At 33.9% G+C, this 25,494-nt stretch overlaps 3 protein-coding genes across 3 annotated transcripts; 2 read left to right on the top strand and 1 right to left on the bottom strand.

Moving 5' to 3' along the window:
- Positions 1-5,266: 5,266 nt before the first annotated feature.
- On the bottom strand, positions 5,267-6,224 carry LOC133882107 (uncharacterized). The gene has a single exon (XM_062321210.1). It carries the CDS (start codon positions 6,091-6,093, stop codon positions 5,377-5,379), a length of 717 nt encoding a protein of 238 aa, XP_062177194.1. The 5' UTR covers positions 6,094-6,224; the 3' UTR covers positions 5,267-5,376.
- A 9,726-nt stretch (positions 6,225-15,950) lies between these two features.
- Positions 15,951-18,050, top strand: LOC133880895 (pentatricopeptide repeat-containing protein At2g15980). The gene has a single exon (XM_062319852.1). The coding sequence runs from the start codon at positions 16,012-16,014 to the stop codon at positions 17,488-17,490; it is 1,479 nt and encodes a 492-aa protein (XP_062175836.1). The 5' UTR covers positions 15,951-16,011; the 3' UTR covers positions 17,491-18,050.
- An 88-nt stretch (positions 18,051-18,138) lies between these two features.
- On the top strand, positions 18,139-18,567 carry LOC133881958 (S-protein homolog 1-like). Its single transcript, XM_062321034.1, has one exon. It carries the CDS (start codon positions 18,139-18,141, stop codon positions 18,565-18,567), a length of 429 nt encoding a protein of 142 aa, XP_062177018.1.
- Positions 18,568-25,494: the final 6,927 nt, after the last annotated feature.

The following is a 25,494-nucleotide window of genomic DNA, read 5'->3' as shown; positions in this document are numbered from 1 at the left end:
GGATGTGTCCCGCTTTGATTGGCTGTCTGAACTCTTGGAGCCTTCCATCCAAATGAATAATCTTCGCTGTGGACGGCCTGTTAAGGGCTATCCGGCCATCTCTCCTTTTGTACTCAGAAGATGCACAGATACCCATGTATATATCCTTTGTACCACTCTGTGTGTCTGTGGGCGAGAGAGAGAGAGAGAGAGAGAGAGAGTGGCCGGAATGATGCTTGGGGATCTGAGTGGGGTTTGTTAATTAGTGATATATATAGGCGAAGAAAAGCAACGATTGACCCGTCCAAAGTAAGTGCTATAATTTGTGTATTGGAACCGCCTACTGATAAAATATTATTCGCTTTTAATTTTTTTAAATTATACTTTTAAAGAGATCACACATCTTGATATTATTCTCTTAAAAATACACATAATTATAGAATTTTGATAAATTTATTATCATTACAGCTTTAAAATGAATTGTATAAAAATAATATGTCTATATATATAAAGACATCTACATTCTCAAACAATGTGAAACGTCACATATATTGTGGTCGTTGTAAATTTTACTATAATTTTTGTTTTATATAAATTTATGTGTCAATTTATATTTTATAAAAATGAGTATTATGTTTAATATTACTTGATAATTTATACTTTAATGATTATAGAAAGTGTTACATCAATCAAATGTCACGTCAAGTGATAAGTATAATCAATACGGATAAAATTTATATTTTAGTAGCTAATTAATATGGTAAGTATTAAGTCAACTGTCACATCCAACATTAGCAAAAGCAAAGAAAAAAGAACCAACTTAATTAAGTAATTGGTACGTATTCAAGCACTGGCACGAGCAAAGGAAAAGGCAACCCAATTATAGAAAAATATTTCTTGGGCAGAAATTGGTACACGTTTTCATGGACGGTATTACATGTTCACATTACCTTTGACAGGTTACTCGTTAAACAAAACTCGGCATTTAATTTAGATAGCGGCCTCTATGTATGGTTATCTTCCAGGAAATTAAACTTCGAGAAAACACACAGAAAGTACGTAGAAGTAGGGCTGAATTTGGTATGAATTTAATACGAAACAAGCGAGTAAAAGTTGTGGACTTTGAGTTGTTTAATTAAATGAGTTGGATAAAGGTTCGACTATATATATAGTCTGGTATTCATGCATCGACACACGACATTTAGGGCTAACAATTTTTGTTATAGTTCACAAACTTAACACGAACTCAACAAAAAATTAGTGGGTTAATGTTGAAAAGTATGACCTGTTTAATTAAATAGGTTGGATTAGATTTAGAGTTGATCTATATTGTTTTATATCCATGCTCGATACGATATTTAGGGGTGTCAATTTTAATTTTGTCACGGCTAGCTTGCAAACTTGACACGAAATTAGTGGGTTATGGTTGAGGGCTATGACCTATTTAATTAAATGGATTGGGTTAGAGTTGGCCTAGATAATCTTATATTCATACCTCAACACCTAAACTCAACACACAAATACGGGAATTGGCACCCGGCCCTATTTAGGGTCTGTTTGAATTTGCGATTTTAAAATGTGCAATTTGAAAAATGATTTTGAATAACGCAGTTAAGTTTTTTGTAAAATCGCAATTTGACCTTTAAAATCGCAGGTTATCCTTAAAATTCTGTGTTTTTTTTTTTTTTTTTTCAAATCACAATTTTTTAAAAATGTGATTTCCAAACGATTTATTTTTTGCAATTTAATTTGAAATCACAATTTTTATCTACAAAATTGCAAACCCAAAATCGCATTTTTTTGAATTATGGTGCGTTTTTTATTGCGATTTCGTAGACAATAAGTGCGTTTTTAAACAAAATCACAGAACATAGATCGTTTGGGAACTGCGTTTTTAAAAATTGCGATTTGAAAACGCAGAAAATCTGTTTTTTCAAATCGCAGATAAGATGGTGCTTTTTTAAAAATGCAGAATTTTAAAGGTAAATTTACAATTTTAAAGGATAAACTGCGATTTTGCCAAACGCTTAACTGCGTTTTTAAAAATCACTTTTTTTAAATCGCACATTTTAAAATCATTATTTTAAATCGCACTTTTTAAAATCGCAAACTCAAACACACCCTTCAAGTGCCTTGATTTTTTCGCGAGTCCGTCGTCACAGTGAATTAGTAGTATCTAATTCACAAACTACTACCGCAAGCTAGTTTGAATTCAACTGTGACCACTAAAAAAAAAAAGAGGAATGGGGGAAGTTGAACCTATCCGCGGCATGCACTTTACCAACTCAACAACCACGGTGGCAACACACGCATTTGACTCGTTGGAATCTCAAGGTCTTCTCTTTCTTCTAGCTAGTCTTCTTCGTCGCCTCTGGATATTTCTCTTTCTATTCTTCTTGGAACATTATCCAATTATGAAGTTTCAGACGCGGGTTCCATGTGAATTGAAAAAGTTCCCAAAAGTTTTTGTCAATCACTCAAATGAAAAACACATACAATATTAATGGGACAACCTAGCTAGCTAGAATATATAGTCCAACTATATATGCCATTTCCATTTCCCATTCTAATTATTTTGACAAAGGTCATCCAGAGTGATCAAGACGACTTGGATTTCTTTTTCATCTGTCGTCTTATGATTACATTTATTCAGTAAAATATGTTTCAATGGAAAAAATAAATTCAGAAAAATCAAATAATACTTAAAACTTCTGTCTAATCGATCTGCAAACAGACCATATATATATATATATATATGGGTCAAGTTCAGAAAACCAAGAAAAAAAAAAAAAAAACAGAAGCATATATATGAGAATTATTCTTTCGAGAAAGAAAAAAATAATAATAATAAAAAAAATTAATGGCACATTGAGTTCCCCATATTCCTAACAAAATTTAACATTTATATTCTTATACAGTCTTTAAAGTTTAAAGCTAGTTCAAGGACCGTCCACCCAAAGAGAAGGTTCTTCAAAAGGGATTCGATGTCTTTGATGATCTAATCATGTACTGTCCTAGCTACTAACAGTAATAGCACCTGAATTATTATGAATATGTTATTGTCATCATTATAAAAGGGATAAATTAAGTTTTCATTAAAATTTAAAACTGGGTTAATTAAATAAATTTTTTTCAATCTAATATGTTAAACTAACTCACGTGTATATCCTTAAAATATGTATATATTCTCGTATATATTTTAAATAGGACACTGTACTAAACTAACAAGTGTCCATACTCCTTAGAGCCCTTAAAATATGTATATATTCTCGTATATATTTTAAATAGGACACTGTACTAAACTAACAAGTGTCCATACTCCTTAGAGCCTATGATTCTTATATGCATTAAGATGTACACATGCATGTTTAGTAGATTGAATTAGAAGAATTTCCTCTAAATCAAATATAGAGTTTTCTTTATTTTTTTTTTACATAACTATAAAATATATAAGAGTAATGTTATAAATTACATTTTTATCCTACAATACTGATGTGATATTCTTAACCAATTCTTAGATTAATACTTATTAAAAAATAATTAAATAATTTTTTTTTTTAAACTATAACTGTCATGTCAACATTATGAAATAATTATAAAATAACTAATATTGTTGGGATTATATATGACCCCTACTTTTCTTGGACTATGGTGAGCCAAGGTTCAACTCATCAACTCCAAAATTTGGATCCTTGTGGCAAAAGTTTCTTGGCATGAGAATGGTGACCATCTAGCCCTCCTGTAAATTTGGGCTGAGATTGGGCCTATATATATATATATATATATATATATATATATATATATATATATATATATATATATATTAGGGGTACGTAGCTGATTTAGGGATTGTGCAAACAGGGCCGATTAATTTTTCAAATAAGGTCTGACCCAAAAAGTTCAAAAAAAAAAATCAAAAGAGGGGAAGACCAAAAAAATTATTCGAATGAACTTTAATCTCTCTCTCTTTTAGAACACCATGAAATTAATCCTCCACCTCACAATAGAAGAATTTTCTAAACAAATGTATATTCTTTATAAAATACCTACAATCAAATGTTTAAGGTCGAGCATCTCTAGCATATTCTTCATATGGTTCATAATAGTTATTATGAACTACTTTATCCCTCCAACATATATATGCTTCAAAATAAAGTATTTTCATCAATTTCATTGTAGTGAACTTCAATTTCGTTGCACATTCTAGTCTTTTTTTATTCTTTTCTCCCTTTCTCTTTTCCTTTTATCTCCTCTTCCCTCAATTTTCACAATAAAAAATACATTGAAAATAATATTTAAAGAAAGTAGAGAATGTGATAAATAGTCTGTTGGAGCATACATGTATTGAAAAACTATTATCTAAAATAAAAAATAAAAAATATGTATTTTAAGTAACTAAAATAACCGGTAATTAATTACTAAAAATGCTCTAACGCAAGCTCATTGCCCACTGAAAAGCATTTTTGAAAGATTATTATGTTTATTTGCTTCATTAAATGCATGTCATTTATGGAGTTTTATCTATCCCATGTTTTAATTTTAATGCCAAGCGTAATATTTCAACTTTAACTAGATCTTATTTAAATGAACAAAAGGCAAATTAATCCTTGTAATATTCAATCTAATTTCTAAAACTTAAAGGGAAGAAAAGAGATTTATGAATTCCAATAGGGAAGAATTAATTATTTATAAAAAAAAAAAAAAAAAAAAAAAAAACTTAAATTAATCAGTAATTAATTAGGATCAATTAATTTCATGGGATTCATCTAGTGGCTCTAGCTTTACTCCACTAAATTTCAAGTACCTCGTGAATTAATTTGAGTTTGGATATTTCATGCAATTCGCGCCGCCTACGCGGGACGTCATAGACCCCACGCTACGAGCTTTTGAAGCAGGTGAACACCATATATATACGGCTTTCTGTGGAGCAATTTAAACAAATTAATAAATATAAATTGCATAGAATCCTTATCCAATAATTATTTGTGTGACAGCTAGCTAACCCCTTTAATTCATTTTAAAAAGGGTTCGATCAGTTATAGGCCGTATTTGATGATATTCTTTTTGGCCTAATATATTTTGCTTTAACTTGATCGATCAGCACATATCATATATATATATATAATCAAAGTCTTTTAGAGAAACTTGGGTATTATATCATATAGATCACAATTTATTTACATATATGGACCATCATCCATGCACACTATATAGCTAGCTTATACCCAGATTCAACATTAATATATATATATATATATATATATATATATATATATATATATATATATATATATATATATATATATATATATATATCACACCTACAAGCACATGCACCGAACGCACCATAACAGCAAAATCCCATTCCGGCCGGCCGATTCAACCACACATGCATCATCACCGTGACATAAAGGACCCTATAACTCCGGCAATCAGAGTCGTCGGATCTCCGAGCACCGCCGATATAACAAACTGCACGGCTAATCCAGCCATCTCACAACACTTTTTCACCTTCGACCCCTTGCTCTTATGGTGGTGGTTCTGAAGCGTATTTTTTAGGCTAGGAATTCTGGTCTCCAAGCTCCTAGCTTTTCCACGTCCAACGTAGATATCCGGCCAGCTTTCCATGAGCATCTCCCTGACACACGCCACATGTAAATTGTACTTCTTGCACGTAGACCTATAGCTCCAGCTCCTCCCCTTCCGCCCGCACTTGTGGCAGGCTGAGCTCACTTTCCGATAAAGATACAGCTTGACTTCCCCATCGTCGAGCATCATGGGGAGCTTGGCGCAACATGGGTGGAGATCGAACCCGCACGTCTTGCAGTGGTAGACAAACCCCGTGATGTCCTTTTCGCAGGCGTTGCAAAAGCGCGCGACATTGCCCGGCGGGCGGGAGAGGAACTGGAAGGAGCATTTGGTGTAGAAAGGATGGGTGATGGAGGGTGTAGGGATTGCGCAGTGCATGTGGAGGTCGAAGTCACATATGCCGCATTTGTAGCGCGACCCTATGCCTACCTCCTTGCACCCATCGCATTTGAACGGAAATTCTGTGTACTCAAATCTCAGCTTGTGTTGCGGGTGGCTGAAGTGGGATATTTCGTTGTATTTCATGCTTTAATTTTTCTGCAGACTGCAGGTTAATTATATGGTAAATTAAGAACCATAGATGCCATCCATATATAGGGGGAGTGATTTGGGTTAGCTAGCTAGGTTAAAGAGGTGTAAAACGTACTGATCAAAATGCATGGGTTAGTTAGATGCCCAACTAGGGTTAATTCTGGTTTGGCTTGTGCTTGAAGCAACCAGAGGGAATATTTATATACTGTTCGAGTAACTGGGGCTGGTGGTAGAGTAGTGCATGGGAATCTCCACGTCAAGAAACGAAAGAGGCAGACATGGAGCATAAGAATATATACTTATTTTCACTTTAATTTCCATGGTTTCCTGACGTTCTATCTTTATAAATTAACTGTTACGCACTCTCTCTCTCTATATATATATATGAATGGGGATCGAATGAATCAAGGGTTTAATCTATGAATACGTGGGCAATGTATTAGATAAATAATTAACGGATGTATATCTATATATATGAGGATCGGATCGAGGGGAAGATTATCTAAGAAGAATCAGGCATGCACTTAGCAGAAAATCTAGGGATGATATATATATATATATATATATATAAGAATAGGCATCTAAAAAGTTGTTTTAAGATTAATTAACAAAATTATTGATCAGGTTATAATCTTATCAGATTTGAATGCTTAATAGTCAACTCAATGAACTGTTGACTAAATGATTGTTGAAAATTAAAGAGGACGTAATTAATTTGAGAATTGAAATATCATCACCACATCTATGGCGTTGAATGGATTAATTAAGGAAGAATATTAATTAAACATTTCCTCCTATATTCATCAGATTATTCAGATACTTCAGGAGCTAATAATGATGATCGATGAAGAATAACACCCATACGCATGGTATAGAAGAACAAATTCTGCTCTAGCAATTGTTTATCAATGGTCTCTATGGTAGAGAAAATGCTTAGCATATATAGTTGATACTAGTGTTACGTTATCCACTGTCTCTTCAAGTAGGCCAGGGTACCCGATGATGGCCCATACAATGGAACTTATTCTCGACTAATATATGATCTTGATATAATATAAAGTTGGATTATACCTTTTAAATTATTGATTTTTTAACTCGTTGCATGAATTATCTCCACCATCAATCCGGTTATTATACAACACAAAATTAGAAATTGCAACCAATTAATTCTCTCATTATTATTTTTTTTATTTTTGCTAGCTAGGGCACTGCAAACTTTTATTACTATTTACAATTAAGTAGTATTTCTCCTTCTCCACATACATAATTATAATATTCACGTAATACTTATCATCTCCGTCATTAAACAACCAAATTTCGTTACCTAGTTTTTGTAAAGAAAATTGTAGTATATATAAAAGCTGCCTTACCTAATTTTTTTTTTTAATTTATCATTTAATTTAATTATTTGTTTTGCTCTTTTGGGTAGGACCCATTATATATGACAGACCCACTTCTTGTTGTTGTTACTTGTCGTTGATGATTGAGCCAGCATTTCTTCCCCCCTAAAGTGAAAAAGCAGTCAGTCATTCACCAACAGTTAAAGTTGGAAAACAGTAACTTTAATTTCCAAAAATTAAAGTGACAAAAGCAGAGCCTTGTTTGTTTGTTTGAGGTGTGGGTGATGAATGACTGCCTGGTTGTTGAAGAAGAAAGATTGTAAAGAACTCGATCTTCCAGTCAATAGTGTAGTGATGGAACATTAAAGGAGGAAGATTACAAGAATCAAATAACTCTTGCTATCCAATAACGTCAAGGTAGTACCCTCCTTTTCTTTTTGCCCTTATTCTCTTTGTTTCTTTTCGTACAAAGAAACATCTAGAATATTCCATGAGTGCAAGTGATTAATTTGGGGTCGTTGGAAGCTTTGTACTCGAAAGAATGATAAAGGCTAAAATGAGTGTGATTCTCAGTTGTGCTTCAGCCTGACTCATTCTTTTGAATTGGTATAGGGTGTAATTAGCTTTTATAGTGCATATAATATAGGCAGTTAATGTGATTGAACAGACAGTTAGGCCATGTACATGCTTGGAAAGGTGTCCGAGCAACTTGAATAAGAACATGTAAAGCAAAATGAAATTCTCTTTCTTAATATGATTGATATAACTTAAATTATTGTTGTTTTGAGTTAGTTTTAGAGATTTGTGTACGTGTACATGAGTGTGTTTTTTAGTATGTATGGATATGTACATGTGCTTGTGTATTTGCGTATGTGTATAATGAATTTATATACATATTATAAAACATTTATATAAACTCAAGATTAGGTTATTTAAGATTCAAAGTTAATTTATTTAATTAACTCAAGTGATAAAATTTAATAATAATTAACAAACTAACGATTAGTATAGATTTACAAAAAGATAAACAATCATGATATTTCTTTTATATAAGAAATGTATAAGTTAATTATACAGCTTGTGAACAAGCTCGAATTTATTCAAAAAATAAATTAGCCAAGCTCTCAAGAAGCCCAAAAGCTATCGTCCATCCTCATAAATGACTAATATAATTTAACGGTTGGGAAAAAAAAAATATATATTATGATCATTAACAATTCTGATATGACATAAACATAAGAACTATTTTTGTATGTTTGTTGATGTATTTATTTATTTATTTTTAGATGAATCAAAACCTTTATAGAACCAACCCAACATTCTACAACCCACTCCAGTGAATACTGGATGCAAAGAATCTTTAACCAAGGAACAACTCAACCCTGCCTAACAAAGCAAAAAAACAACCTGAACAACAATACAAAATAATAATAATAATAATAAAAAAAAAAAAAAAAAACAGACAGAATTACAAGTTCCACAGAAGAACAAGTTGAGTATTTTGGCCTGTCTTCATGAATCCTCCTTTAGCCATGACCCGAGACCTAACCTCCCACTTGATTTGCTTCACCACAGCATCTTTCGTTTGAGGAGTATTGCCATGCCATAAGTCATTTCGCAGCTTCCACAAATGGTAAACCGAGGCACTCAAACAAAGTCTGCACAAGTTCACCCACAAACTCCTTCTGGTGTGATGAGTCACACTCCAGCTCACCATGTCTTCCCACTCAACAACAAGATTATTGATCACCTTAAAATCAACCAAAATAGCCCTTCACACACGCCTACTAAAACTGCAATGGAAAAAAAAGGTTCCAAACTCTCTTGTTCTGCAAAACAGAATCTGCAGATCGAGGATGTCCCTACCATAACCCGGCCCCAACTACAAAGCTTGACTTTCGTGACAAGTGCCCCTCTAAACACCAGAACATAAAGGAATGTCGAGGAATCGCCATTGAGAACCAAACAACTTTAAACCATGGTAGAACTAATTTTTTCTCCATTAATCTTTTCCAGGTTTCAGCAGAAGAGTAGATTTCATTCTTTGAATTCCAGATGGCTTGATCAGAATCACAAATAAAGACCTCCGGAAGTCGACTTTGAATCTGAACAAATTAAAGTTTGTTGATGTATTTTGAAGAGTGTCTTTTGTTTTTGTTTAAAAAAAATTATCATGATGTGGCATATAACATAAAAGTTATTTTTATATTTTTAGGAGAGTTTTACATTTTTGATTATTTGTTAATTTTTTGTATTGAGAACATATATATTATATATGAAAAAAAAAAAAAGAAAAGAAAAAAAGAAGAAGAAGAAGAAGAAGATGAAATTATGTGAACTGAAACTAGGAGTAACTAATTACCTATTTTCATCAAGTAAAAGACACTATTCAACATAAAATTTTTTATTGGGTATGATGTAGCAAACTAATATAATCTGTTGACTTGGTGGATGAAAATGGGTTCAGGGAGTGATTCGTAATTATAGTTTATCATAAGAATCCTCTATGAATTTTTTGTACCACAGTGAGTGATTTGTAATTTAGGCCAACCTCAGGGACCAATGGTGCAATTATCCTTATTAATTAACTAACCTTTTGTTTTTTTTTTTTGTTTTTTTTTTGTTTTAATTTAAAATTTTAAAATAAGGACGAATTTACTATGGGTATTAGGAAAAATGATAAACATTATCCCCATATTTTATCTTTGGAAAGTAAATCTTTCATTTGATTGCATTCCTCGATCCTTAGGCCTCATTTGGTTCGCCGAATAGGCCCTTGGAATGAAATGGGTATTCCATAGGAATAACTATTCTTTAGTTTGGTAGGGGTATATTCCATGAAATAGATATTCATTTACGAAGAGGAATAGTTATTGCTTGAGGTAAAGACGACATTTTTCAAAAAAAAAAAAAAAAAAAACTCATTTTTATTTTCTTTCAAATACTTTTTTATAAAAAAAATAAAATAAAAAAAGAAGAAGAAGAAAAAAAAAAAAAGAATGAAAAAAAAAAGTAAAAAAAAAAAATCCAAAGTGGTTGGCTGACTACCCATTGAGGTGGTCGGCCAGCCACCGTGGAGGGCCATGGGTGGTCACACTTTGGGGTTTAGATTTACTCTCTTTTTTTTTTTTTTTTTTTTTTTTTCTTTTTTTTTAAAAAAAAAATATCGTCTTTACCCTAAGGAATAACTATTCCTCTCATTTTTTAAAGGAATAAGTATTCCTCTTCGTAAGGGGATAGCTATTCCATGAAATATACCCCTACCAAACTAAAGAATAGTTATTCCTATGGAATAATCATTTCATTCCAAGGGCCTATTCGGCGAACCAAACGAGGCCTAAAGATCGAGGAATGCAATCAAGTGAAAGATGTACTTTCCAAAGATAAAATATGGGGATAATGTTTATCATTTTTCCTAATACCCACAGTAAATTCGTCCTTATCTTAAAATTTTAAATTTTTTTTTTTAAAAAAAAAACATTAGTTAATTAATAGGGATAATTGCACCATTAGTTCATGGGGTTGACCTAAATTACAAATCATTCACTGTGATACAAAAAGTTCATGGAAGATCCCAATGATAAATATAATTACGAATCACTCCCTGAACCCATTTTCATCCACCAAGTTAACAGATTTCGTTAGTTTGTTACGTCATACTCAATAAGAAATCTATACGTGTCCATTATAATAAAAAAATATAAATAAATAAAACATAAAAATTATTATTATTATTATAAAAAAAGAAAATAACAAAGGGGTGGTTGCCGGGGGTGGCCCGGCCACATCTGGGGGGGTGACATGTGGCCACCCCAGGGCTTGGGGTAGCCATGTGTCGATTTTCAATTAGGTATGACCAGGGGTGTAAACGAGTCAATCTTGAGTGAGTATTGGCTGTTCGGGATCGACTCTTTTATGTAACAGTGAAGCTCGAGCTTGTGCGAGCCCAAGCTCGACATGAGCCTAAATTTGGTGTGCGAGATTGGTTCGCTAAGGAAGAACTACTGATCGAGCTCGAACTCGAGCTCGACTTGAGCTAAAAAAATTAAAAAAAAAAAAAAAAAAAAAAAAAAAAAAAAAAAAAGAACCCTAAAATCGAAACCCTGTGGCTATAATCAACCAACAAATCCTATTCACAAAATTTAGAAAAGCAAAGGACAAGAAAATAGAACGCAAACTTGATGGAATCGAAGCCAGAAGCACCATTCTCAATCTTGAAAGCTGGGAAGAAACGATTTTGGAGCAAGTCCTCTTTCAGAGTTGTGGATCATTGTGTCTCTCGGTTTTGACAACTCTTAGTAAAAGTGATGAAACGTAGAAAGAAGGAGGTTGTGCAAGTAACTGAAAATTAAATGGGTAACTGGATTGTCCAGATATGAGAAGAGGAAGTGGGTTGTTCCAGAAGAAGTGTTGATAGTGCCTAGTGTTTGGGGTACGCAAGTGGGTAGCAAGAGGAGGTGATTTGAAGTTGTGTGTTTCAAACGTGGGGCAGTTTGTGTTGAAGTTCTGAGGACTAATTTTGGAGGACAGCTATGCTATCAACGCATTAGAGAAGGGATGAGAATTCTAGAGGAAGTGTTTTTTGGGGGCATTGGGCCGTGTGTTAGTTAATGGCAAGTCAGTTTTTTTTTTTAATAAAAAAAATAAAAAATAAAAATTGAAATGAGAGAGTGACGGAGAGATTAGAGAGAGTAAAAGAGACAAAAGAGTACTAATGAGAGAGAGATTTGGGGTGTTTCCAGAAGGAAGAAAAAAAAATATTCAAGTTTTTTTGAGAAAAGATATTGTGTGTGTGTATATATATGTATATATATAATATATGTTGATAATAGTATTTATATAGTATGTTAAACTAATATATTAATTAGTTATTAATACTTAATTAGTATAAACATATATATCACATCACATATGGTTAATTAATAAAAGTTATATATATTATACTTATATTATAGTTACTTAGTTATATAAAATATATTAGAGTTATTACTTGCCCACATTATACTTATACCGTTAGTTTATGAACTCGAATAGGATTTTCAACGAGGATCGATCAGAAGTTTGATCGAACTTTCATTATGTTAAGTCTGATCGATCGAACTCTACAATGATTAATTAGACTAATGCAATAGATTCGATTGGATGTTTGATCGATTGGAGTAATACACTTGGATCGATAAGAGCTTCTATCGATCCTATCATGATCGATCTGACTAGTACTTAATTAGAATCAATCGCACGTTAGGTCGAACATTCACTGTTTCAAGCTTGATTGATTGGACATTTGTATCACAATAGATTGGACTGATGCACTAGGATGAATTAGATATTCGATTAAACCTTTAATTGTTTCAAGTTTGATCGATCATTTGATCATATCACGATCGATTAAATTAATGCACTAGGATTGATCGGAGTAATACACCAGACCTTTTTTTAAAAGTCTATTGATAATAGTAATTAGATCTTATCTAACGGTTATATACTTATATAGCACAATGTTAGATTATATTATCTAAATTCTAATGATAATACGGTTAATACTTAACTTGTGATTATAATTAACATATTAGTGATCGATTCCAATCCTAATAACTTAGTTTGAGATTATATGAATTACATTGTCATTAAATATGAATAATATGATTAAGTTTCAGAAGTATCATTATTTCATATGATTAATGTGAATTCATACTTACTAACTTACGTATGTAATCTATACACCTAGTTATTGTATCCCTCAACCCAATGATTCTCCTTCGGAAACTTCTAAACCTTATAAATATTACTAATAATTATTAAATACTTAAAATTTTAAATCATACTTAATCATTGTATTAATGTATGAGTGTATCTAAGTAACTAATAATCTAACTATTTAATCATTATATTAGTATGAATTTGTATACTTATTTGACATTATGTAGTTATAATTTATGCTTTTATATATATATATATATATATACAGTGGCGGAGCCAGAATATCGACTCACGGGGGGCAAGAATCGCAAGATTAAAAGAGTTTCTAAAAAAAAATTGATTACAAATATTAAAAAAATATAACTAACAAAATTCAAAATAAATAATTTAATTAACTATCATCTAAATGTAATTTATATTTTGCATTATCTATAAGCATAACAACAACAACAACAAAAAAATAGTTCTCAAATCATGCGTTTTTTTCAATATATATATATATTACCATAATTATCACCTTTTCAAAAATTTGTTAAATTTACCCAACAGATAAATAGTTGGCCGGGTAACTATTATTCAAGCCCTTTTTTTTTATTCAAACTATTATTCAAGCCTTAACTTAAGACCAAAAAAAGGCAGAAGACAAAGAAGAAGAGTCAAAAAAGTCAAAAGGCAGGGGCAGCTCAGGAAAAAAAGTTCTACACTTTTTAAACTTTTTTCCGTATAAGCATTACTCATGCTGAAAGTTTGAAACGGAGCGCTTTTTCGTCTCCACGAGTAAGTGTCCTTTAATGAAACGGGGCGTTTAATAACAACTAAAACTCTAAAGCTTAAACGCACCGTTTGAATCTTCTTCTTCGTGAAACTTATTTCTAAACCTAACTTTCTTATAACTCTGAAACTAAAACAGTAAAACTTACAAAAAAAAAAAAATCTGCAAATTGAAACAGTGAAACATTGTCTGCTGCTTGCCCCCGTTGGTGATATCTATGCCCCTTATGGTTGGTTTAGGGTGGGCAACCAGGGTATCCAAGAAAATTTTACCAGGTGTAAGAAAAAATTTTGTGAGTTGAGAGGGGGCACTTGCCCCCTCTTGACCCCCCTGGCTCCGCCCTTGTATATATATATATGTTCTTTGAATAAAATATTTAAGTACTCTACAAAAACGTTATTCAAGCATGATAGCATTATTACTTCTGAATTTTGGATTGTTTCTAATACTTTCATTTTTCAGGATAAAATGACTCCTCCTAAGTTTCTTTCTTCTACAAAGGAAGGGAAAGCTAAGCTAATTAAGCTCTTGACTCATCGGTAAGATGCTTTTCCCACCAGGATTGAAGGGTTCTTGTGAAACCCGCAACTAGGAGGTCGACGACCTCTGGTTGGATCAAATCATGGTTCATAACATAACTGCTAGAAACCATGGTCATATGGGTTAACTTATCAAGAATTTGCTGCTTTGTTAAACCATCGATATTTCATTCGTATAGTTTATCAGCAGAAATTACAAATTGACTTTGGAAATTTCTTTCCTCAAATTGGATATCCGGAGGGGTAGGCTTGGGATACCAATTCTTGGTGAAACTTGTTGGGGGAAACTTAGGTCTGTGGATCCTATTCAGTTCTAAGGCTGAAAGGGCTTTTTCGACTTTTATGATATTCTCATCAGAATCATACTCGAAAGTAGAATTTGTCTCAGAAGAATTCTCAATATATATATATATATATATATATATTACTATTAATTATGAATCATATCATATCACTTGATTTATTAGATTATCTACGAATTTATGATAAGTATTATAATTATGAGTCATAAATCATAATTATCATGATTCATAAACTATCTACTAATAATACTAATATCATATGATCATACGATCTAAGTATTATCATATGATAACATATTAACATGATTTAACAATTCGTATGATCTTAAATCTTTGATCACATGATGTAATGATTAATAAATATCTAATAATAATACTTATAACATATAATAAAGTGATTACATGTCATATGTCACAATGTTATATTATTATATTATCATTAGTCATATTATATTATATGAATAACATAATTAAGTATATGGATTGTCATTATATCATATGACTAGCCATTAAGTGTTGATATTATTCACTTTTACTATTTTATATACATATAACCAATTAATATATATTGATCAATAGGTATTTGTTACTTAATTTATGCTTACATATAGTATATTGTTTATATATATATATATATATATATATATATATATATATATATATATATATATATATATATAAGTCAAGCCTTAATAAACAAGTCGATCTTTATACGAGCGGGATTCACGAGTTTTAATTAAGTCGAGCCGAGTTTATACGAGTTTGCATCATTTAATAATCGAGTTTGATTTCGTGTTTACGAATAGCTCATTTAATAATCGATTCAAGCACGAGTTGAGTTTATTCAAGCAGATCTCAAGTAAGCTCACGAGTAACTCAACTCGTTTACGCCCCTAGGTATGACGTGACAAACTAATAGAATCTGTTAACTTGGTAGACGGAAAACGGGCCGGTTTAAGGAGTGATTTGTAATTATAGTTTATCATTGGGACTCTTTATGAATTTTTTATACCATATGAAGTGATTTATAATTTAGGCAAACTCTAAGAATAAAAAAATGCAATTATCCCTTAATAGGGATCAGCCAAGTCAAAGATTTGAGATGGGCAATTGGGCACCAGAACAACTTAAAAAAATTGGTACATACTACTGAAATGTAAATAGCCCAATCTGGCCCAGTTTTCCGCCTCAACACGACGTGCCGTTCACTCCTTGAAGGATAGGCAATCTCTATCTCTCTCTCTCTCTCTCTGTGGGTAATGTGTTCAATGGCCATTCCAGTCCTGAAACGCCTTCTCTTCTCAACCCCCAAACACAAACCCCTCTCCCTTCTCTCCTTCGCCTCCTCTTCCATCCCACCGTACGATCAATCCGAAACACTAATCTCAACCGTCGTTTCGATCCTCACCCAGCTCCGCTCCAAGTCCCGGTGGAACCACCTCCACTCTCTCTACCCTGATGGCTTCCACCCCAACGACTTTTCCCAGATTACCCTCCGCCTCAAGAACAATCCCCACCTTGCCCTCCGCTTCTTCCTCTGGACCCAGCGCAAGTCCCTCTGCACCCACAACCTCCTCACCCACTGCACCATGGTCCACATCCTGGCCCGGGCCCGCCTCAAGGACCAAGCCCAATCCCTCATTCGGACCGCCATTCGCGTCTCCGAGGAAGATAGCCTCGTGTCGAAGCCGTTGAAGGTGTTCGAGAGCCTTGTCAAGACGTATAGGCCATGTGGTTCTGCACCGTTTGTGTTTGATTTGTTGATTGAAGCTTGTTTGGAGACCAAGACGATCGATTCGGCCATTGAGATTGTGAGGATGTTGAGGTCTCGTGGGATCAGCCCCAAAGTTGGCACCTTGAATTCTTTGGTTTCATGGGTTTTGAGGTGTCGAGGGGGGTGTGGCGGGTACGAGGTTTATAGGGAGGTTTTTGGATTGGAGCGTGAAGAAGTTGAGGACAATACGAAAAGGGGCTTTAGAGTTAGGCCTAATGTGCATAGTTTTAATGCGTTAATGCTGGGATTTTATCAGGATGGTTTGGTTGAGAAGGTGGAGATGGTTTGGAATGAAATGGTGGGGTTTGATTGCGTTCCAAATGGTTATAGTTATAGCCTTTTGATGGCTGCGTATTGCGAGGAAGGGAGGATGGAAGAGGCTGAGGAATTGTGGGAGGAGATGAGAGTTAAGCAAGTGGAGGGTGATGTCCTGGGCTACAACACCATGATTGGTGGGTTTTGCAAGATTGGAGAGATGGAGAAAGCTGAGGAATTTTCTAGAGAAATGGGGTTGAATGGGGTGGAAAGTAGTTGTGTCACTTATGAGTATCTTGTCGACGGATATTGTAGTGTTGGGGATGTTGATTCAGCGTTGTTTGTGTATAAGGATATGTGTAGAAAGGGTTTTAGGCCGGAGGCTTCCACACTGGATGGTCTGATTGGAGGACTTTGTGGTAAGGGTAAGGTTTATGAGGCTTTGGAGATTCTGAGGGGTGGAGTAGAGAATTTTGGTGTGGTGCCAAAGGGGAAGAGTTATGAGGCTTTGATTAAGGGGTTATGTAAGGAGGGGAGGATGGAAGAAGCATTAAAGCTACAGGCTGAGATGGTGGGGAAAGGGTTTGCTCCAAATTTGGAGATATATGGGGCTTTTATTGATGGTTATATTGAACAAGGGAATGAGGAAGTGGCAGAAGTGTTGAGGAAGGAAATGTCGGAAACTCAAATGCAGGAGAAAGAGAAATAGATGGCGTTTGTTTGTTGAGGTGTGGCCAAATCCCAATGTGGACATACATATATAGCTATTTCCCCTAATTAGGGTGACAAAGTTTCTGCAGATTTTGATAGATTTATGAGCTTTTGAAACGAGGCCTCGTTTTCGGACATAAATTAATATGGCCTTTCCTTATGAAAATTTCATCTTTGCTGGCCGGTGATTCTGATGCAGTTAAACAAGGGGTACCTGCGTGGTGCGTACGTGTTTTCTTCACAACATGTCTGGATTTTAAGAGCATGCATTTGGTTGACAGACGATTCCAAAATGGGGTAACAGCTTGACTTCACTCGCTCGTTAATGTTGTAATAACTCAAATGCTATGAATATGATGAACTGACAGGAGAATCAACCGATCGAAAACCAAAATGAATCAAATGGGGAAAAACCAAATCATCTTCTCACAATCCAACTTTATAACTTTGCTGTCAAATCTTCATGGTGTAATCTTTTGTCTAAATATGGAAATCATTATGTGTAAAATGTAAATTGTGGAAAAATTATTGAATAAAATACCTTGTTTCTTATCCGCATGTTAAGCTGTCCAGTGAATGAGTTGTTAACTTGTTTGGGTATTTAAAGGATCTAAGAAGTAGCATTTGCAGCATTCGAAATCAAGCCATGGACGTACAGAAAATGAGTTATTTAGCAGTACTCTTGCTTGTCTTGGCTCTTTGCATGAGTCAACCGCTAATCGCCAACGCTGGCAAGTTCGTGGTTCACGTTGAAAACGGGCTCAAAAATGATATTCTACAAGCTCATTGTAAGTCCGGAGACGATGATCTTGGCCTCCAGTATATCTCTGTCAATAAAGAGTTCCAATGGAGTTTTGGCATCAACTTTTGGCAGAGCACACTCTTCTTCTGCAACATGTCGTGGGTGGGTGGACAACGGACCTTCGATGTCTTCTGGGTTAACAACATTTTCTTCCGTAAGTATTGTCCCCATTATGATTGCTTATGGAGGGCTCAAGAGGATGGAATTTACTTGTTCAATTACGAGAGTAGCGAATATGAATTCCAATATAAGTGGGAACCACGACAAATTTGATGGCAGAAGGCAGATGATGAGGGAGTGACGACTTTGTTAATTTTCTCAAATAAATAAGACAAAAAAACACTTTCTCCTGTCGTTTCTTCTCTCTACATCTTTTTTTTTTTTTTTGGATGAATCTTCTCTCTACATCTACATTTCCGTCTCAAATTCTCTTTCTTTCTTTTTTGTCTTTATTTATTTAACTATATATATATATATATATATATATATATATATGCATGCATCCTTTTGTGCGGATTGTGCATGTGATCGGTTTGCTTTTGCAAAATTTTGCTTTGATGGCATTGATCAAACTTAAAAGTTTTTCTCAACAACATACGGTGAATATATATATATTGCTATGAGGAGGAAAATAAAAGTGGAAAGAGGCACAAAACATGTCCATTTCAAAAGCATTGGGGGTACCCTTATAAGCTTGGCTATGTCCTTGACAATTGAGCAGAACAGATCACAATGACCAAGCCAACCAGCCTGTCCTACTTTAAACATTCAAACACAAAGCAAAGCAATCCTAATATGTCATAGAATGGTTTTATTTTTCATTTATACCACTCTACATAAGGACCATCCCAAAACAACACCAATAACAACCATACAAAACTCAAATACATCACACAATTACAAAACCAACAGAACATTTTCATTCAGAACAAGAGCAGAGAACAGAGCATATAGACACTACAACTTCAGTTGCAACTTTCCCGGCCCCATCCCCTCATTTCTGTTCTTACCACCAGCAGAACCAAACTAGCAACCAAAAAAATCATTCACCACAGCATTTTTTCTTTTGCAAAGGAAACTACAGAAGACTACAACTACTACAACAAATTAACCCCAAACTCTTCAATTGCAACTTACCCCTTTCCCCTCATTTCTTTTCTTAACGCTACCAAAACAAACCAAAGACAAACCAATACCATCAGAAATAACCCATCAACACTTTCTATGAGTAATCAGTGCAACAAAAGAAAAAGAATTACCAACATGTTAAAATTAACACAATTTGAATGTGGCTGTTATAAATTCAATATTCCATAAAAATGATAATCAATGGCACAACATGACGTGAAGAAAGGAGAAAGAGATACATAAAATACAAGGGAAATAAAGATTGCAACTTATAAAATAAAATAAAGATTACACAGATGAACCACCAGATTCCACCTCCGAGCTCTCTCAGTGCCGCCTCCGCCGCTCTCGCGTTTTGATCATTCTCCAACTTCCTAGCTCGGCAATATCTACGAGTCGGCTGGCGTGAATGGGAGGGACCCGACCCAAGAGACAAACAGCCACCGTAGTCTGCCTTGCAGGTGGGTTTGATGGGGATATTGTTGGGGTTGGCATTTGGGAGAGTGGGCGTGGGAGGGAAGGGTCGGTGGTTGAATGTGGAGACAACCTTCAGAGAGAGATCAATGGAGGACACGATGTTGGGCGCATGAAGGATTGGAGAGAAGCCAAAAGATCCAACTGGGTATTGTGCTAGACTCCATTCGAGCTCGGAGCGCGCTGTTGATGATTATCTAGTTCTTCGTCGTTAACTGTGGCACTAAGAAAGAGTTCGGAGGAAGTGGACAAAGGAGAGGGAGAATGACGAAAAATTATTTCACGGTGAATGCGTACACTTAAGTTTAAGAACGGTTTCCACGTGTTTTCAAAGAAACCATAAACCAGTTTTCGGAAACAACTTAAAATTGTTTCCAAATTAAAATTTCGTGTTTTTCCTTGTTTTTGTTTTCAAAACAACCACCCAAACGCCTAAGATTCAAATGGAACGTTTTTTGATGTTTTGAAAACAGAAAACAGCAACCAAGCATGCTCCTTGAATGTTTGGTTGAGTTGTCCAGTGAATGAATTGTTAACTTGTTTGGGTATTTAAAGGATCTAAGAAGTAGCTAGCATTTGAAGCATTCATTCATCAAGCCATGGACGTGCAGAAAACAGCAACTCATTCATCCGCATGTTAAGCTGTCCACTGAATGAGTTGTAAACTTGTTTGGGTATTTAAAGGATCTAAGAAGTAGCATTTGAAGCATTCATTCATCAAGCCATGGACGTACAGAAAACTGCAACTCATTCATCCGCATGTTAAGCTGTCCAGTGAATGAGTTGTAAACTTGTTTGGGTATTTAAAGGATCTAAGAAGTAGCATTTGAAGCATTTGAAATCAAGCCATGGACGAACAGAAAATGAGTAATTTAGCAGTACTCTTGCTTGTCTCGGCTCTTTGCATGAGTCAACCGCTAATCGCCTACGATGACAAGTTCGTGGTTCACTTTAACGTTGAAAACGGGCACAAAAGCTCTATTCTAGAAGCTCATTGTATGTTCAGAGACAATGATCTTGGCCTCCGGCCACTATATCTAGCTCTGTCAATAAAGAGTTCCAATGGAAGTTTTCCATCACCCATTGGCAGGTCAAACTCTTCTTCTGCAGCTTTTCGCGGGTGGGTGGATATCAGATCTTCAAATTCCATGTCTTCTGGTTTTACGACATTTTTTTTCCGTATGCATTGTCGCGATTTTGATTGCTTATTGCAGGCTCAAGAGGATGGAATTTACTGGTTTAATTACAGGAGTAACAAATATGAATTCCAAAGATAAGTAGATCAAACGGGGCGGCGGTTATTAATTAACCGCTAATAATCACCATCAATCGCTAACCGGATAATCGGAAAATCGAAAATAGCCACAACCGGATAATCAGCTACCCAGATTATGGTTACTAGTTATAGGATTTTAAAAAACCAGTTAACAACTGGGTAACCGGTAACTGGTTTATATATATATACACACATACACACAAAAATAATTATATTTATTCTATATGGGCCTCAAACTCAATCTTTAAATTCAATGAATGAATCATCTTAAGTTTTTTAATATGAAGGTTTGGTATTTTTTTTATTGTTATCATATTTTAATTACAATACAATTGTCATTATATTTTATAATATTTGTTTGTTTAATTTTCTTTACAATCATTTTATTTAATCCAGGAACTTGATTGTGAGCTCATTGGGATGAATGAATGGTGAATGATAAATGAAATTATGCACGTCTAGTAGTATTTACTATTTAGCATTGAATATTGAATGATAGAATATTGGATTAAAAAAAAAAAACAATGTACAAAAACCGATTACTCAGTTAATAACTGGTTTTTAATAACACTACAAAAAACTTGCTAGTCGACATCGACCCCAAGTGGACGCTAAAAGTATCAAAGTCAATGCTAATGATATATGTGTTCGACCCTAACTTGTACCACATATGCCATAAGTCGACCCTGATAGATATACCTTTAGCGTCGACATCAACGTCAACGCTAATAGTGTATCATTAACATCTACTCTTGTGAATGCTGATACACTCAAAATTAAAAATTAAAATTAAAATTAAAATTAAAAAAAAGATAAAAAGATAAAAAAAGGCCATTAGCATCGTCGATGCTAATGCCCTAAAAATTTATATATATATATATATATATATATATATTAATATGCCTTTACTAATTTATGCACATAATTCGTAATTTACACACAAGAAAGAAAAGCATAAAACATACAAATAGATGGGAACTTAATACAATTCAAGCTAAGCAATTTACTTTAGTAGCTTACCAATTAACCATTATCCAACCTCTGTTTCTTTTGGCTCAAGGGTTGGTCCCTCCTACCCATAGCTGAAGCATAAGGCACTTTAAAATAGAGAAATATTTTAAATGACTAAACATGTCCATCTCAAAAGCGTGGGTAGCCTAATTATAAGGTTTCATTTTATGATTTAATTTCTCCTATGGACACAGTCACACAAGGAAAGATTAAAGAAAAAAAAGAACTACTTATGGTATCTTTCCCAATATTAATAAGCTTTAGCTCACTACAACTCATATCCCATTTTAAAGTTTCAGTATCATTTTTCTCTTTTGAGTCTATGTCAACCATGAAGTTGAATGAATAAGCATGTTAAATGACTAAACTACCCTTGATAAGCATAATTATTTTGTATTTTTTCTATCAATAAAAATATTCCATCAAAAATCAACATATGGGGTATTTGAGATTGGGATTGATAATTTTTTAAAATAATAATAATAATAATAATAATACCATTTGACACTTTTTTTTTTCTTCTCATAAATGGGCAATTTCATTATTTAACATATTTTTTTGTCCAACTTAACGGCTAATTAATTTAGATGGATGGAGGAAATTAGCATTGAAACTTCAAAATAGGGTCCAAATTGCATGAGCTAAAGTTAAATGAGATAAATGACAAATAAGTAAGTGGTACTAGTTTATGGAGAAAAGATATAGTTATTTAAAATATATAATATATATTATTTTAAACAAATATTATTTTTTAGTAGTTTTTAGGCTGGTGTCAAAACTACTAAAAAAATAATATTTGTTTAAAATAGAGAAATATTTAGAGAGTTTGATGTAGGAAACTTTTTAAAAGTGATAGATAAAATTAAAAAAATAAATTTTTGAGCTAAAATTTAGAGAAAATTTAAAGAGCTTGATACAGATGCTCTAAACACAGGTACTATATATATATCTATGAAACAAATGAAAATTCAAGTACTAAATTTGAAAAAGCCAAAAACTCATGTACCAAAGTAGTTTGTTCAAGTATCCTAATGTGAACATACATATATAGCTATTTTCAATAATTAATTAGGGTGAGAGTTTGTGCAGATTTTGATAGATTTATTAGCTTTTGAAACAAGGCCTCGTTTTTGGACATAAATTAATATGGCCTTAATTTCCTTATGAAAATGTCATCTTTGCTGGCCGGTGATTCTGATGCAGTTAAACAAGGGGTACGTTGTAATCTTTTGTCTTAAATATGGTGTAATCTTTTGTCTTCTGGATGTTAATTAGGAGCATGCATTTGGTAACAGCTTGACTTCACTCGCTCGTTAATGTAGTAATAACATAAATGCTATGAATATGATGAACAGACAGGAGAATCAGCCGATCGAAAACCAAAATGAATCAAATGGGAAAAACCAAATCATCATCTCACAATCCAACTTAATAACTTTGCATGCTGTCAAATACTCTTCATGGTGTAATCTCATCACCTACCATGCACTCAACGTTGTAATCTTTTGTCTTAAATATGGACATATCATTATGTGTAAATGTAAATTGTGGGAAAATTATTGAATAAAATACCTTGTTTCGATCTTATCCGCATGTTAATTAAGCTGTACATGCAGTGAATGAGTTGTTAATTACTTGTTTGGGTATTTAAAAGGATCTAAGAAGTAGCATTTGAAGCATTATTCGAAATCAAGGCATGGACGTACAGAAAATGAGTAATTTAACACTACTCTTGCTTGTCTTGGCTCTTTGCATGAGTCAACCGCTAATCGCCATCTCTGACAATAAGTACGCGGTTCACATTGAAAACGGGCTCAAAAATGATATTCTACTAGCTCATTGCAAGTCCGGAGACGATGATCTTGGCCCCCAGTATATCTCTGTCAATAAAGAGTTCCAATGGAGTTTTAGCATCAACTTTTGGCAGACCACACTCTACTTCTGCAACTTGTCGTGGGTGGGTGGACATCGGACCTTCGATGTCTTCTGGGTTAGCAACAGGTTTTTCCTTGAGAATTGTCCCCAAGGTGCTTGCTTTTGGAAGGCTCAAGATGATGGAATTTACTTGCTCAATTTCGATAGTAACCAATATGAATTCCAATATAAGTGGGAAACTTGATGCCTGGCAGATGATGAGGGAATAACGATTTTAATTTATTAATTTTCTCAAATAAAAATAAAACAAAAAAGCACTTTCTCCCGACGTTTTCTTCTCTCTAGTCTCTACATCTACATTTCCGTCTGAAATTCTCTCTTTTTTTTTTCTTTTTTTTCTTTTTTTTTTTTTTCTTTTTTAATTATTTTTTATTTAACTATATACATGCCGGACCCTAAGGTACGTAGTTCTAAAGGGATTATTGTGCAAAAATTCAACTTGTCACTTTAACCCCACTTGATATTAAATTAATAATTGGATTTTCAAAAGTAATAAAATTAGTTCTTAAACTTTCTGACCGTTTAAAATCAATATGTTTGTCTAATTTTGTTAGTGGGCCGTTTGCCACGTATAAAAAAAATCAATTGGTCCAATCATGTTGCGCCATGAGTGCCATTTCCCCATAATTATTGCCCGACAATCAACAAATATCGCCAAATGAGTTCTTCATCTGTTCCCTTGGCTCCACGTCAACCTTGCCACATCACCAGAAACAAAATGGCACTTGGCCCATCATCAGATTGAAGGGTGTCTTCCATGCTTAACCCATCGTTGTTGCCCCTTGCACCACCATTCTTCAATTATAACCGATAATCACATCGAAAAAAAAAAAAAAGTGTCTATTAACGGAAATAAATGGAAGGATTGATTTTACACTATCAGAAAGAACAATGACTAATTTTATCACATTTGAAAATTCAATGACTGACTTGATACACACCAAAAGCTAGCATAGAGATCAATTTTGTATTAATTTTACCCTAAAATTAATTGGTCATTTCACTTGCTCATCATTTCTTCTACATGGAAAATAAGCCACTAGGAAGCAGCCTCTACCATGTACTAATTTGAAACTTAAAAGTCCTCCTGCTATATCGATCTGTTAGATAAAAAATTCTTCATCCGCAGTCTGGGCTAATTATACTCTCATGCGAAACAAGAAAATGGGTCTTCAGGGGGTCTCTAGTCATCGTACTGAAGGCACTCCAACACCCAAGTACTCAATATCTCTAAGAGCTAGCCTATAGGGACAAGAAATGGAGAGAATGGGATAGAGGGAGCTTCTTGGAGAAGGAGCTCCTATGTTTTTTTAGGGAGAAAGAGAGTAATAAGCCTTTTATTTGATTAAGTCTTGGGTCCGGTCCGGTCCGTACTA

Source organism: Alnus glutinosa, chromosome 11, assembly GCF_958979055.1.
Source record: "Alnus glutinosa chromosome 11, dhAlnGlut1.1, whole genome shotgun sequence".
NCBI lineage: Eukaryota > Viridiplantae > Streptophyta > Magnoliopsida > Fagales > Betulaceae > Alnus > Alnus glutinosa.
Note: the sequence above shows the minus strand (reverse complement) of the source record. Positions and strands in the feature narration are given on the sequence as shown.